The 15,658-nt window shown below is 44.3% G+C and overlaps 1 protein-coding gene across 4 annotated transcripts; it reads left to right on the plus strand.

Annotated features, from left to right (window-relative positions):
* The first annotated feature begins 415 nt into the window (after positions 1-415).
* On the plus strand, positions 416-14,018 carry tie1 (tyrosine kinase with immunoglobulin-like and EGF-like domains 1). 4 transcript variants are annotated; one of them, XM_062555996.1, is made up of 23 exons: positions 416-657; positions 1,405-1,695; positions 1,783-1,896; positions 2,078-2,233; positions 2,339-2,470; positions 2,678-2,818; positions 3,131-3,259; positions 4,388-4,533; positions 4,844-4,988; positions 5,301-5,459; positions 6,059-6,196; positions 6,450-6,734; positions 7,090-7,380; positions 8,294-8,484; positions 8,863-9,124; positions 9,333-9,443; positions 10,027-10,217; positions 10,427-10,540; positions 10,787-10,857; positions 12,682-12,722; positions 12,958-13,054; positions 13,307-13,406; positions 13,779-14,018. In XM_062555996.1, the coding sequence occupies exons 1-23, from the start codon at positions 615-617 to the stop codon at positions 13,848-13,850; spliced, it is 3,420 nt and encodes a 1,139-aa protein (XP_062411980.1). In that variant the 5' UTR covers positions 416-614; the 3' UTR covers positions 13,851-14,018. The 4 variants fall into 4 exon arrangements, with proteins under 4 accessions (XP_062411980.1, XP_062411981.1, XP_062411983.1 ...); XM_062555997.1 differs by having other exon boundaries at positions 8,911-9,124; XM_062555999.1 differs by lacking the exon at positions 6,450-6,734.
* Positions 14,019-15,658: the final 1,640 nt, after the last annotated feature.

Raw genomic sequence — 15,658 nt, forward strand, 5'->3', positions numbered from 1 at the left:
ACAGTGCATTTTCATGCACTGTAATGATTAGGCCTCGGTTATGCATGAACTCATTTATTCGAATCATTCGTCTAAAACCTCACAACATTCGGAGGAAGTTGACACATGCTGATTTCTCACTAATATCAGGTAGGAATCGACTTGTTCTACAATATTATGCAGATCAAATGTCACCTTAGATTATTAGCGCACAACACCTGAAGAAATACGTTCATCTAATCATACTATCATCGATGTAAACTGGCTATATGTATTCTACTGCAGACAACAAGTATGCCATGTTTTGATGTCAAACAGCGTAAAGTGCCAAAACCCTCAATCCTCTCTCTCCAGCGCCGTGACGCGTTTTCCTTCCTTTCCCACCCAGAGCAGAGGAGCTTACTGAGAACACATAACTTAGAGGCTATTGAACGGATTACACGCTTTGACGCCAAGAGACGTCTCAGAAAATATTAGATATTGTCTGAATTTAATGGTACGGATGTAACATCGGAATTACTGGAGATGCGCAGTAACGCGCCACAGTGGAATAATAAACTGGAAAGCAGGTTTTATACCCATTTATACATATCGGAATTATCCGCAAATTTACGGATTACAACGTATCTGGAATAATGATTTACGTCATTTTACTGTTATGTTTTATCTCCTCATCAGGTGAGTATTGTTTTAATATGTACCGCTATTATTTAATTAATTAAGTTGTATGTCTTTAGCCCGAACCCAACACAAGAAATCAACTTCATTATTGTGTAGAGTGAGTGTCAAGATATAGTTTACATACGTTATAATATTTAGCATTAGCTCACATTGTGTGGCGATTGGGTGAATTTGAAAACATTCATCAGGCATTTCAAAAGGACTATCAATCCATCGTAAATCAGATGCGTGAAATCTGGTTTTGCTATGAACATGAACAACTCAAGGCACCTCTATACGGACTCAACTTATGCAGGCCAATGTTATAAGTACCTTCTTGGTTGGTTAGGGAACTCACCAGCCCACAATGTCTGGAGTGGAATGTGATCTCTTGAGATTACCAGGGCTCATCTTTGTTTCCTACCATTGTTTGGGGGTCATATGCCTAGCAATGGCATGTAGAGGAAGGGGATAGATGGAGGATGGAGAACAACTGACTCAAAGCAACAGAAGCTACTGGTTGTGGACATGTTGTTGTCCAGCAAAAATGCTTTTCACTTTTGCGACTACATTATAAACTGTATATCTGAAATCATTTCTTTGTTATATTAGGGAATAAGACAGTATAGTAGCCTAATAAAATCTGGGATAATAGTTGTTTTAAATGTTAACTGGATAATACTTGGTGCTAAAAAGTCATGGATAATGGGACCACAGTTTAAGGTTTTCAGTTTAAACATTGAATGTTTACATTGTCTTTTCTAGACTCTGTCATGGATCTCACCATGATTTCTGAAGTGGGGCCCAATGGCAACATGCACAAATTGACGTGTGTCAGTGGTGAGCGCAACCCTAAACTTAACCTGGATATCAAGAAAGACAACACAATCATCATGTATCCAAAAAATCCCACGTTCAAAGTGACCCCAGTGGCCGGTGTGGCCAATGAAGCCAGAAAGGTGATCGCATCTGGCTTCCATCAAATAGAGCATGCAGGCATTTTTCACTGCCGTTCCAGCCATCATACAGTGACTTTGGTCAGCAACCTTTACAAAGGTAAGATGGAGCAATTGACAGCAGACTAGTAGTGTTCTGTCACTTGATTTGTGTCATAGTAAACATGTTTTATTTATATGATTAAAGAGGGGCTGTTCCCAGCACAACTCTCTGTCACTGCCAATAAGGGAGATACAGTGGAATTGGTCACACACATCAACAAAACGGATAGAAAAGAAGAGATCACATGGAAACATAATGGTAAGCATATCTTCCCTAACCTCCAAGTAAACAAAAACGTGATTTTTGTGGGCTGAATATATTTCTTGGTTGACTAATTAAGCTCAGGAGTACTCCTCTTCCTCCTCTGTGTTACCTAAAGTTTCCAGGCTTAAATGGCCTGATTTCATAAGATGATAAATTAAACATTTTACCATTTCAGGTAATTTCTACTCTACAACACATGTGCAAGAACGGGTAGAAAATACAGCCAAGCTGACTTTAAGCCAAGTCACTGAGGAAAACGCTGGGATCTACAGTGCCAACTTCATTGGTCAGAGTATGCTCTTTGGTGCCATCATGAGACTCATTGTGAGAGGTACGGAGCATTACCCATTGTAAAACCACCAGTCTACATCGTGTTCAGATGGTGTCGATGTTGGTGCTGAGGCTAACTAACCACTCTGTTGTGTGATTGTGGCAGCTTGTCCGGGCATGAAGTGGGGGCTCGCCTGCGATCAGGACTGTCCCGAGTGCCTCAACGGTGGGGTGTGTCACGACAAGAGTGGCGACTGCATCTGCCCGCCGGGGTTCATGGGAATGCGCTGCGAGACAGGTGGGTGGGGACGGCTGGAAAAGGCTCGCCCTGAAGTGAGTCATGGTCCTGGTGCTGGTGGGGTCTGAGACAGGACATGGACCTTGCTCCCGACTGAGCTGGCAAGGAAGAACACCCATCTGACTGTACTGTGTCTGCGGAACAAAGTCCATTGTCTATGATGATGTTCTTTTGCAGCCTAAAATGCCTCTGTATTGTCCTCTGCAGCATGCCGGGAAGGGAAGTTTGGTCACAACTGTCAGGAATCCTGTAGTAAGCTGATGAACTGCAAAGGATTAAGCTTCTGTCTGCTGGATCCTTATGGATGCTCCTGCGCCAGTGGTTGGCATGGAGCTCTCTGCAATGAAAGTAAGAGCAGATTCAGGTTCTAGTACACCTAGTGTAGGTACATCTAGTGGCAAGTCTGCTGAAATTCTTTGTCTTTTTCATGTGTAGAGGACTTCTGTAATGAAGTTATTGAATGGTGTATATGTGCCACTATATTGTTCCTCTTCCAAATGCTACATCTTGGAGTCAGATGATGATCATTATATTACAGGAGTAAAACACTTACATTACACAATATGTATTTTGTTTGGATGATCATGTGTAGATTACTGGGTATGAGACTTGCAGGAAAAACAGAATGTGCAACTAAGATTCCTTTATGCCCTCTGATAGAATGCCCAGATGGCATGTATGGTGCGGATTGTCGACTGCGCTGTGACTGCAAGAACGGGGGAACCTGCAACCCTTACAGTGGATGCCAGTGCCAGACAGGGTGGCGTGGGCAACACTGCGAGAAATCAGGTGAGAGAGGAATTTCAGCTCAGACACCTGATGCACTAACGGGGGAGATCAGGGGCATCACAGGGTAGGACTCACATCCGGACCTCACGGGCCTTCATGTGTCCACCATTTCAATTTGTATTCAGTTTGGGGGAAATTGTAGAAGTATTTGGTTACACTTCACTTGAAGGTATCTACATAAGAGTGACATGACACTGTCATGAATGTGTCATAAACATTATAAACATATTTATGACATAATGCTCACATTAGGAGTCAGTTCTCCGCATTAACCCTGTCTGGTTTAGGGTTAGGGTGCCACTTTTATGTAGATACCTTCAAGTAAACTGTAACAAAATATTTACTTATTATTCAAACGACACCCCATGAAGTTGACGCTATGGAGTGAATCCTCTCCAGTGGTATTCAACAAACCACAAGATGCTTGTGTTTGGTGACGTTGGTGCTCATTACTCCTGCTGGTTTATTGCCTTCCTGTTGTTTTTAGCAGTCCTCAAACGCTCCTACATCTGATACCCAGATGCTTGGTAGATACTTTGATTTAAGTCAGTGAGACTATAAAGAGGCTGGGGTAAAACATTAAAAGACTGTAAAGTCTCTAAATACAGGAATGACATTTAGCGTTTTTGTGTTGAACTGTATGCTATATCATCAGCAGTGACTCGAGAGGTCTGGAGAGTCATTCACTAATCAGTAGGTAGCTGGTGCAAGTGGATGTGTCCTTGAGCTTATTTGCTGAATAGGGCTCGGGCACACGCCTTGCATTCTAGGAATATTGCCGCCATGTTGGTAGCGCACCGAACGTAATAATTCATTCATTCAGATGGAGAAGACAAGGAGCAGAAATATAGTTTTAGCGATTATTTTCCTCTTGCGATCGTGGGTTGCACTGTTACACCCCACTACACAGCAACATACGACCAAGAAGGCAAAAACTAAGTAACAGGAACACACTAACAGGCGAGAGTAAATCCATAGTAATCCATAGTAAACTAAGGAGTGAGGCTGCCAATATGGCTGTGCCCGCAAAGTTTTCACGTCATGATCCCGAGGCCTATTGCTAAATTTCTGAATTTGAAGCATGTCTTCATTTGCCAGCTGTCTGATGGTCTTGCTCTGTCCTTGCAGAGCACGCCCCTCGGATCATTGAGATGGACGACAACCTGGAGTGGAACCTGCACTCAAGCCCGAAGCTCACGTGCTCTGCCACGGGCAACCCCCCGCCTAGGCACATGAGCATAGTGCTGCGCAAGCTGGACAGCACTGAACTTCAGGTAACATGTCAGCAGAGGCGGAAAAATCCAGCTTCAGAAAGTAAAAGTCCTACATGTCTGTGACAACCATTCACCAGCTGATTCTAATAAGCACAACTCTTCAGCCAGGTAAAGAAGCTGTTTGGTGAGATCACCTGTGTTACTGTAAGTGCACAGGTAGAACCAATACATGGTTGGAGCTTTACTTTGTGAAGCTAGACTTTTCCATTCCTGCATGTCTGTGTGTGTGTGTGTGTGTGTGTGTGTGTGTGTGTGTGTGTGTGTGTGTGTGTGTGTGCATTAACAGAATTTCTCCATGTTCTGTCACCAGCCTATCCACACGACCACTGACTCGAACAAGAGCACCGCCCATTTTGAAATCCCTCGCTTGCAAGCAGAGCACGGAGGCCTGTGGGAGTGCAGAGTATCGACAAACGGCGGGCAGGACTCACGCAAGTTCAATCTAACTGTCAAAGGTGAGCCAAGACATGGCTAACCGCTCTTACTGATCAAGAGTAGGACAGTGAAAACGAATAGACGGGAATGTGAAATAACAGTGATTGTTGCATACGTGATGGGGAAAAAAAACACATTTAAACATTAATGGCATTATACTGTAGTCAGTGTGTTGTCTTGTTAGACCAGAACTGAGCAAACTTTTTAATCTCTTAATAATCTGGCATAGCAGTTACGGTTCACCATTCTCCTTTTAATGCACTCGGCCTACATCGGTAGATACTCTGATGTGACATTGCCTCTCATGACCAAGATCTGCCTTCTCCACTCAGAGCCACCATGTCCCACCACAGCTCCCACACTGCTGGAGAAGGGCAGCAAGTATCTCCAGGTGAAGCTGTGGGACACCTACCGAGGAGACGGACCCATCATCGCCACCAAAGTCCTCTACAAACGCCTGGACTCGTCGGATCTCTTCTCCTCCTTTAGCGGTGAGTTCACGCTGTAGGGTCACGAAAGCTGTCTGCTGACACTGTGCCATTGCGCTTGTTTGGTCTACACTCATAAGTTAATGTCAAAGTAACACAACCTCCACATGTCCAAAAATCCACCTACAATTACTTAGGCTGGACAACAGGATAACTTTAAGGTCATTTGTTTTCACTCTGCGTAGTTACTGCCTTTTTGCTTTGTAGGGCAGTACACTCCTGGATGGATCTGTAGTATTAGATGTAGTACTAGTTGTAGTATTAGATGTTTATTGTATTGTACAGTTATATTAGTACAAGGCCTGCCTGTACAGTCCTTTGAGACAAGGGTGTCATCTCACCTTCGATTAGTCTGGAAGGTGTTGAGAGCTGGTTTCTTCTAAAGAAATCTGTTCTATGGGTAGCAAAGAAATAGCAATTTGAAATGTAAATTAAGACATGTCTCCTCAAAAATGGCTGATCTCATCTGGCCCTGCAAGTAAAGAAATAGCAAGGTCAAATGCCTCTGTGAAATCTTCTCTATTTAAAACATAAACAAGAGGTTTACAGATCAAGGACCCAACCAGAGAGTCTTTGTCTTTGACTCTTTCTCTCTCTTACAGTATACAACACTGACCCCATCAGCCTGATGCACCTGCAGCCCTCCACCAGGTATCTTGTGCAGGTCCAGCTCAGCCGGCCTGGGGAGGGAGGAGAGGGGGCCTCCGGACCAGAGGCCATCATGAAGACCGACTGTCCAGGTAAGAGGCGTCGAAACCCGTCCCATCAGTGATACGCAAAACCAGGGCAGTCAGGGAATAAGAGTAGTGAGTACAGTACACTAAATTGGCCAGTGTAGAGCAGAGAGCAAAGCATTAGCATAGCTAATTCCATTTTATTGGCCCGCTACTGTAGCTAGCAGCAGTGGGTAGCTGAAAGTGACCCAGCCTGTCTGTGAGTGATCATCACGCAGGCATGGCGGATTGCCTCTGACTGCATGTTCTGTGTCGTCAGAGCCCGCGGCCAGACCGAAGATCGATTTCCACTCGCTGGAGGGCCGTAACGCCACGGTCAAGTGGTCTCTGCCCCAGGGCCACGGCTCAGCCACGGGCTTTTTAGTTGAGTTCTACGGACCCACGGGGACGAAGCTGTGGGAGAAGCACAACATGCTCAGTGTGCACTCCATCGATCTCCACAACCTGGAGTACCACCAGGACTACCGCGTGGTCGTCCGTTTGGTCAACTGTGGCAGTCTCGGGCCGGCCTCAAAGCCCTACATCCTCCGCGTCAACAGTCAGGGTAACATTTCCCCTTTAAACCATCCACGGCAATATCACTCTGTGCTCGACTCAGAGGCCTGGGAGAGCTGCCTTTGTGCCTTCTGCGTCAGGTCCAATGCTATGGGACCTGTAGTATAGGTGCACCGTTTTAGCTAGACTCTGAGAGAATAGAGAGAGGAAGTCTCAGGGACTTAGAAAGACACAGTAATGTTATTCTTTGAAAAGTTGTTAAATTGCAGTAGAGGCTATACATTTCAGATATACTGAAGCAAGCGCAGGGAAAGTAACGTTGAATGTGGATGTGTAGTGAAAGAGAGTCCTCCTCTGGTAGTAACCCGCTGTGTGTCTTTTCTTCATTGTCATTTTCATTTCAGGACCCTCGTCACCGCAGAACATCCGTGTGGACCACATCGCCTTCAACGCAGTGCGAGTTCAGTGGCAGCCTCCAGTGGACCCCAACGGGGGCATCATTAAGTACACCATTGAGTACCAACCTGTCGGCCAAAAGAGCGTGCATCTCTGGGTGGACACCGAAGATGGCAACAAGACCACCAAAGACATTACTGCCCTCAATGGCAGCACCCACTATCAGTTCAGGGTCAGGGCATTTTCCAAGGTGCCTGGAGAGTGGAGTGCGTTTGTGGAAGCCCCGATCCAAGGAGATGGTGAGTGTCTGAACATAAAAAAGTGAACATACACTCTTTAAAAAGGGGTTCTCTTCAAAATTATTTAAAGAACCCTTTTAGGGGTGTCATACTGTATACAGTAGCATGCAATAGAACCATTTTTGGTTCTATATAGTACCTTGAGTGTAAAGAAATCTTAATATGTTGTTGCTCAGAATGTGAGATATTTGTTATTTAAGTGCTGTCGTTCAGAGAAGGTTAAGAATGATTCTTGTGGTTTTAAAGCCAACATCTGGTGTTGTACTGTAAATACCAGAACAGGCACTTTTTGTTTTGTAGTACCAAAGCCTTTATCGAGGATCTTAACCATGAAATAGACAGAGTAGCACATTTGTAGATGATAAAAAGGCAATATGGTGTTTTGCCTAAAACTTGCAAGCTTACTAACAGTCAACCACCAGCAAGTGATGTAGCCTACATTTGATGTCGTGTTAAAGGCTGATCTGTAATTTTTTATGGCACAACTACAAAGTGGTTAGACTGCAAGGCTAGAGGAAATGACAGGTGTGGCTATCATCTGCTCTCATAACACTGTCCCATGGGATCGAATTTGAGGATGCCATAAAAAACTAGATACTCGTAAAAAAAATGCTGTTGAAACAGAATTTAACCTTAAAAGGAAAATATCTACACCATACATGATTGAGTGTTTCAAGAGAACAATTCTGTGCTAGTCTCGTCAGAGTCACTTGATAGTGTAATGTACAAGAAAGTCTTATGCTCAAAGCATTTTTCATGATTACTTATATACAGTAGATGTGCAATGCTTGTTTTACTCATGCCTATTTTCTTGTATCATTATAATAATATAACACATTAAACTGATTCATAGAGCCAGTGAAATGATGGTGGATGCCCTTCCCCTCTGAGACATTAAACCATCTTCCTGCAGGTACACTCAGATTCACACCCACCACCCAGGAAGTGATAAAACCAGGGGGGGACAGCTCTCAGCTCCTGGTGGCGGTGGTGGGCTCGGTGACCGTCACCTGTGTCACCATCCTCCTGGCCCTGGTGGTCCTCTTCTGCATACGCAAAAGCCTGCTCAAACGTCGGCGCACGTTCACCTACCAGTCTGGATCGGTAAGCGTGGCCGTCTCCAACGTTCTGAATAGAAATGACACACACACACAGAGCTGGAAAACTCCAGCTTCAGAGAGTAAAAGTCTGATCATGTATTGGTTCTACCTGTGCACTTAGCACAGGTGATCTCATCAATTAGCTGCTCTACGTACAGTAACTGAAGAGTTGTGCTAATTAGAATCAGCTGGTTTAAATTAATGGTTGCCACTGATTATGTGGTAGGACTTTTACTCACTGAAACTGGATTTTTCCACCTCTGCACACACACACACACACACACACACACACACACACACACACACACACACACACACATTTACAGGCAAACATGTACTTCTGTTCTTCATAGTGCCAAGTGGTCTAATCACGCTTTCATAGGCATTGACACCTCGTGGAGATCATGCCTTTCTCCCTGTTCCCACTCAGGGGGAGGAGACCATCCTGCAGTTCAACTCGGGCACCCTGACCCTGACCAGGCGCCCAAAGCCCAACCCAGAGCCTCTGACATACCCCATCCTGGTGTGGGAGGACATCAAGTTTGAGGACGTCATCGGTGAGGGCAACTTTGGTCAAGTGATCAAGGCTATGATCAAGAACAAGGACGGCAACAAGATGAGTGCTGCCATCAAAATGCTGAAAGGTGAATCGTGTGGGAGAGACACGGAAAACAATGAACACATACTGTACGCACAGAGTATATCAGGATCATACATATTGATGTGTCCAACAGTCCAACTGACCAATGTGTGTGTGTGTGTGTGTGTGTGTGTGTGTGTGTGTGTGTGTGTGTGTGTGTGTGTGTGTGTGTGTGTGTGTGTGTTGGTGTCCATTGTGTTTGTCCTGTCTAGAGTTTGCCTCTGAGAATGATCACAGAGACTTTGCAGGAGAACTGGAGGTCCTTTGTAAACTTGGCCAGCACCCCAACATCATTAACCTCATTGGTGCCTGTGAGAATAGAGGTGAGAGCGCCATCCTGTGGGTATTTCTGGTACTTACCTTAGACACAGTCGACCATCAGTTAAGTACACGTAACAGTCAAGATATGCATTAAGATTAATTGTTGTCTTAAATCTCTTGATATTTTGGTGTGCAAGGAAATAGTACAGGAAATAGTTAACTTGTATAGTCAAATTTAAATTTTATTAGATTCTTTTTTTGGCACGCCAATATTAGCACTGTTAGAGGAATCTGGACGATTATGTTTGTTTTGTTTGTATCTTTGCCACTATTATAGAAAACAAAACCTGATATGGGACCCTAGTGCATTTTGAGTAAAAAGAAATCCCCTTTTTGGCCTGTGCCACAACTCCATTAGAAACAGATTAGGTTGTTGCATAATTGCCTTGAAAGCAAGTTGTGCATACAGTGTATCAGATTCTTAGCAGTTTTCAGGGTTTTTTCAGGTGCATGTTCAATCGAAGATTTCAGATGTGTCTCATATTCTTGTAGGCCTACATTCAGAATTAAAATCAGAATCAGATTTGTTGGCCAGGTTTGTGTGAACAAACGAGGAATTTGACTCCGGTTAACCTCTATTCACAGGGTACCTCTACATTGCCATTGAATACGCACCTTACGGGAATCTGCTGGACTTTCTGAGAAAGAGCCGTGTCTTAGAGACAGACCCAGCCTTCGCCAAAGAGCATGGCACTGCGTCGACTCTTACCTCTCAACAGCTGCTTCAGTTTGCTGTTGATGTAGCCAATGGCATGCATTATCTTAGTGACAAACAGGTATGGCTCTGTAGCTGGTCTTGAACTGAACATGGCCGTGGCTTTGGGAAATGTTTACAATTTACATTACATCTTGTTTTGTCTTTTGTCTCTTACGATTAGGAAAACTGTCATTTTAGCCATATGTTTTCTCAGAGGGATAATACTGTGCAGATATTTTAGTTAAATCCTGATTGAAACCTAGTATGACCTCTCATCTTTGTCTCCAGTTTATCCACAGAGATTTAGCTGCCAGAAATGTGCTGGTAGGAGAAAACCTGGTTGCCAAGATTGCCGATTTTGGTTTGTCTCGAGGAGAGGAGGTGTATGTCAAGAAGACCATGGTAAATGCATTAACAGATCTGAGGATTTGCCATTCGGTATTTCATGAGTTTGATAGATTATTGTATATTTTGTGTGTTCAATTTGAGCCAGCAGAGGTCAGCAGAGAGCCAAAAGACATGCCATCTCCTACCACTTGTGGTTGAGCAAATGCTAATGTTTAACTCCATCAGTGCAATAAGAAAGAAAATGTGTGTGCATGTGTGCTAAATATTAAAGACCAAAAATCTCTCTGTTTTATCTCTTAGGGGAGATTGCCTGTGCGATGGATGGCTATAGAGTCGCTAAATTACAGTGTTTACACCACAAAGAGTGATGTGTGAGTATCTGGGGCGACACTCCCTTCTGCTACACTACATAGGATGCTAATCCTACAGTGTGCTGATTTGTATCATTCATATCAATGGGTTTAAACTAATGTTTTGTTAAGTAAAAGTGGATAAGAACTGTGTTGGTGTGGATGAGGGAAAGGAGAGGGAGAGGTGCTGACTTTGATGCAGAGCAGCTACGTTAGAGAGCAAGAGTCCAATCAGTAGAAGTTGGTTGTGGGGGCTTTGTGGTAGCCATTATTCGGCTCCTGAAAGGCCTGGGGATTCATGACCAAACCCTGCGGTGGACCAGTAAGGCAACATCAGCGACTCCAAAGCACTAGTCAGTGGATAATAGCGGATGAGGAAAATAATACCTCAGCTGGGCCCCAGAGGTATTGGGACACATGCCCAGGTCTGATTAGCCTGCGATGGGCCTGCCTTAGCGGAGGGTGTCATTGTGATTAAAAGGCTGACAGTGCCAATGACACTGAGGTACAGAACTGACTAATTGCACAAAAGGCTCTCGGTGAGCTTGTTTATTTCCTGTGGAGAAAGGTGTGTTTGAACCTGCCACTATTCTGATTGTAATTAGCGTCTAGATGGACCCAGTTCGGTGTTGCACCAAGTGAATGTTACGATAAAGAAGGGCTTCTAGACACTAATTACATTCAGAATAGTGGCAGGTTCAAACACACCTGGCTCCACAGGAAACAGACAAGCTCACTGAGAGCCTTTCGTGCACTAGTCCACTGAGGATGTGTCCCAGATTACCGAGGTGGGCTGAAAAGATAAAGAGTGCTTACTTGGAAATCCCGGCTCAGGTTCTGTCACAAGTTCACAACAGCATTTTTTTTACTGCAGAGGACCCTCTACAGATGCAAGGGATCTTAACATTTTGATGTATTGAAGCAATGTTGATATCACTCTCTTGGCCCTGATTCACGTGTAAACAAAACATTGATATTCTGACCTTGGAAGGTGTTCCCCCACGGAAATCAAGTTTATCCAGAGAGATTTATCTGCCAGAAATGTGTTTGTAGCAGAAAGCCTCATTTTCAAGATTGTTTGTCAAGAGAAAGTGTCAAGAAGACCATGGCAAACAGTCTGAAGAAATCTTCTTTAGATGAAGATTGTTTATTTGCTTTGTAGAGCCTAATGTGGACCTTAATGTTTTCTCAGGGAGTTCACACTTTAACTCAGGGATGTTATATGATGTTATATATACATTATGGCAAAATTATGGCAATTGTGGCAAAACAAATTCATGCTGTAATGTCCCATTTCTGCAAAACAACAACCAGCGGTTCTGTGTCATAATGTGACCTTAATATAGCTTAGTAAACAACAATTCCTACTCCTCTACAAAATGTGCTACTCCACACACCCTGATAAATTCATGCAAAGGAACTGATAAAGTAAAGGAGGAAGTTGGAGAAGTAGACATACTTCTGCCGCAAGCCTACAAACCCCCCTGTCAAAGCCCTATTTTTATAGCCATGAGAACTCAGTGTGCTAGAGAGTTCAACAACCAAAGGAAGTTGGTGCCACAAATGGCAAGTTCAGCAGTGGCAAACAGCTTCAGAAGTGCCACCTCTTTTATTACCCCGTGGCCCCATGGCAGATTCTATCACACTGCAGAGGCACAAACAACTACACCAATGTTGAAAGAAAATGATCTGAAAATGACTGAATATGATTCACTGTTCAGTTGTGTTGTTTAGTAAACAATGTGTTATTTTGCGCTCTCTCTCTCTTTCTCTCTCCCTCTTCTCTCTTTCTTTCTTCCTCCCTTTCCCGTGATGTTCACCTCCCTGTTTCCTCACCTACATCAGATGGTCATTTGGGGTCCTTCTCTGGGAGATTGTGAGCTTAGGTGAGCAAATAGATGTCTTCTACAAAATGTCTCTTTTTCAGTTTAATTTTCCACCTCTGTAATGTACACCAAGTACAGTTTATCTTGTGGAGAGAACAAGGATGCGTATGACTGAGTGATGCTGGTGATGATCACAGTTAATTACCACACTGATAATGATAGTATACTTGATCATGGTAATGTTGGTTAGTCATATTGGTATGGGTGGCACTATCACTGTCTATGTTGTTTTCAGGTGGAACGCCGTATTGTGGAATGACCTGTGCAGAGCTCTACGAGAAACTCCCACAGGGATACCGAATGGAGAAACCCAAGAACTGTGATGATGAAGTGTAAATATACCCAATCTCTCATTCTCACAGCTCCACTACAAGGCCAATAGCATTATTAAGACATACTGTACGCCCTGTTTGTTTATCTAAAACTGTCGACTGATAAATCTATGCTTTGCATTGTGCATTATAAGGAGGAATGTAAAAACAGATGTTGAAATTCACAGTAAAAAGAGGCTTATTTAACAAACAACAAACAATCTGCAAAATGACTCGGAAGTGAGAGCTAAGAGAGGCTTTTCTATTCTTCAGGTATGAGCTGATGCGACAGTGCTGGAGGGATCGGCCGTACGAGCGACCACCGTTCTCACAAATCTCTGTGCAACTCACCAGGATGCAAGAGGCAAGGAAGGTGAGGGCCTGAATACAAAAGTTGAGATGTAGGCCTAGTCATGGGCTGCTTGGGTCCATACCAGTAAAGCTGAATTCAAGCAAAAATAAGCCAATCCTTCTCACAAGCGTTTTTTTTTTAATTGGCCAGATTAAGACACAAAACTGTTGTGGTCCTGAGGTAGAATTTAAGAGCACAGATTGATGGGTATGATTACCGTCACAGTCAGTGATATGTGTGGTCGCCACATAGTCTAATCTAAGCAAGAGCTGAGGATGATGATTGCACACGATAGCACGCAATTCAAGCCACATTTCTATCTAGCGTATTGCTGGGGTAGTCAATACTCCAGTGAAACAAACGTCCTTATAACTTTTTTTTTTTGCTCCGCAGGCATACGTGAACATGGCGCTCTTTGAGAACTTCACCTATGCTGGTATAGACGCCACTGCTGAGGAAGCCTGACTACCCGCCCCCCCAGACCCTGAGAGGGCGCGCCGCCCGGGGAGGGAGCGCCGTGGCCGCACACCGCGCTACTGCCACCCCCCCGCGGCCCGTGCCAAGGCCCACAGCCGGCACTCCACCCGGACCACCTGGCTCTAGACAGCAAACTGTGAAAGGACACTGACGCGGGGGCCGGAGGGGAGGGGGGGGGGGAGGGGGGGTTCTCTGGGAGCCCACCGTGGAGCTGTCTGCCGGGGAGGCTTGAGCCTCAGGTCTGGTGGTCTTGTGTATGGTTCTCGCCTCGGGAGCGTCCGAACATGGATGGGACTTTTTCGAGCAACTCCCTGTGTTGGTGTTTTTGCCAGGCGACAGGGGTCTGGGGGTGTAACACTGCTCACAAAACTCTGCTGTCCCCAACTATGGGGGGACTTCTTCCTTTGTTTCAGACTCAATGGACACACGTTGGATTACACTTGACTCAAATCAGCAGAGGTGAATAATGTCTCACAATGTAGCACTTAAGATAAATAGTATATACACAATATACTGTACAGTACATGTATGATTGCTTCCTTCCTTCTGACTGATGTATTTATATAAGGCTTTGTAGCATATTATCTTACTGTATGTTGCCTTGTATACTTATGTTTTGAGCCCATTTCCAGAAATGCAGACCAATTCCATTTTTTATGAACTGTTTTATGGATGGAATGTGAAGTCTTGTGTATAGTGAATATATGCAACCAGTTTTTACTGCCATTTTAGTATATAAATCTACCAGTAATGTCCATATGTGTTTTCTTAATTAAAGGATCTTTGCTGTGACTGGCCTCACTACAAAGAGAAATGAAATAGCTGCTCTGCTAATTACTTTTATTACAATTACTACCTACCACTATAAGCCTAAGATCAGCTACTTGCATGTCAATACACATTTGGACACACATACTGTTTGTTTACATGCATAGACGCACATTAGCTAGGGATTAGTTGGGGGTTTGTTGTAGGACAGTGATGGACCAGTGTAAAGTTAGCCTCGTCCCTGCTGCAAGTCACTGATCTTTCAGAGGATTTCCTTGAGCAACAAGCCACAGAGCCACAGAGCCACAGCCTGTCATGCAGTGGGATGCCAGCACAGTTTCCTGAGAAAGCGTGTGCACTCATACTCACCCTCAAACACACACACACACACACACACACACACACACTCATACTCACCCTCACACACACACACACACACACACACACACACACACACACACACACACACACACAAAGACACACACACGCACGCACGCACACACACACACACACACACACACACACACACACACGCACACACACACACACACACACAAAGACACACACACACACACACACACACACACACAAAGACACACACACACACACACACACACACACACACTCTCACACAAAACACACACACACACACACAAAGACTGTTCTCTTTGTGACCTGTCAACAATACGTGAAAGAGCCCAGGAGTAATGCTTACATAAAACAGTAATGGACTGATGTTTCACTCTTTCTGTGTCACCATAGTGGAGTCAGAGTTGCACATCAGACATATTTCATAAACTCATGCGCTGGCAATTGCATTTACATCACACAGCGTAGCTGATGCTAGTCGCTCCTTGATGCGTATCAGACCGCCCCCCATCAGATTAGCTGCAAGCTCTTGGCAGTGAAGTGAACCACTATCTTGGTTTATTCCTTTTTATCAAGAAAAACAGTTTTTATTTTTTTGATTTCGCACAGGAAAGAGAGGGGATGTAAAGAGAAAGAGTTGGTGTGTGTGTGTGTGTGTG

Source organism: Sardina pilchardus, chromosome 15 (genome assembly GCF_963854185.1).
Source record: "Sardina pilchardus chromosome 15, fSarPil1.1, whole genome shotgun sequence".
Taxonomy (NCBI): Eukaryota; Metazoa; Chordata; class Actinopteri; order Clupeiformes; family Clupeidae; genus Sardina; species Sardina pilchardus.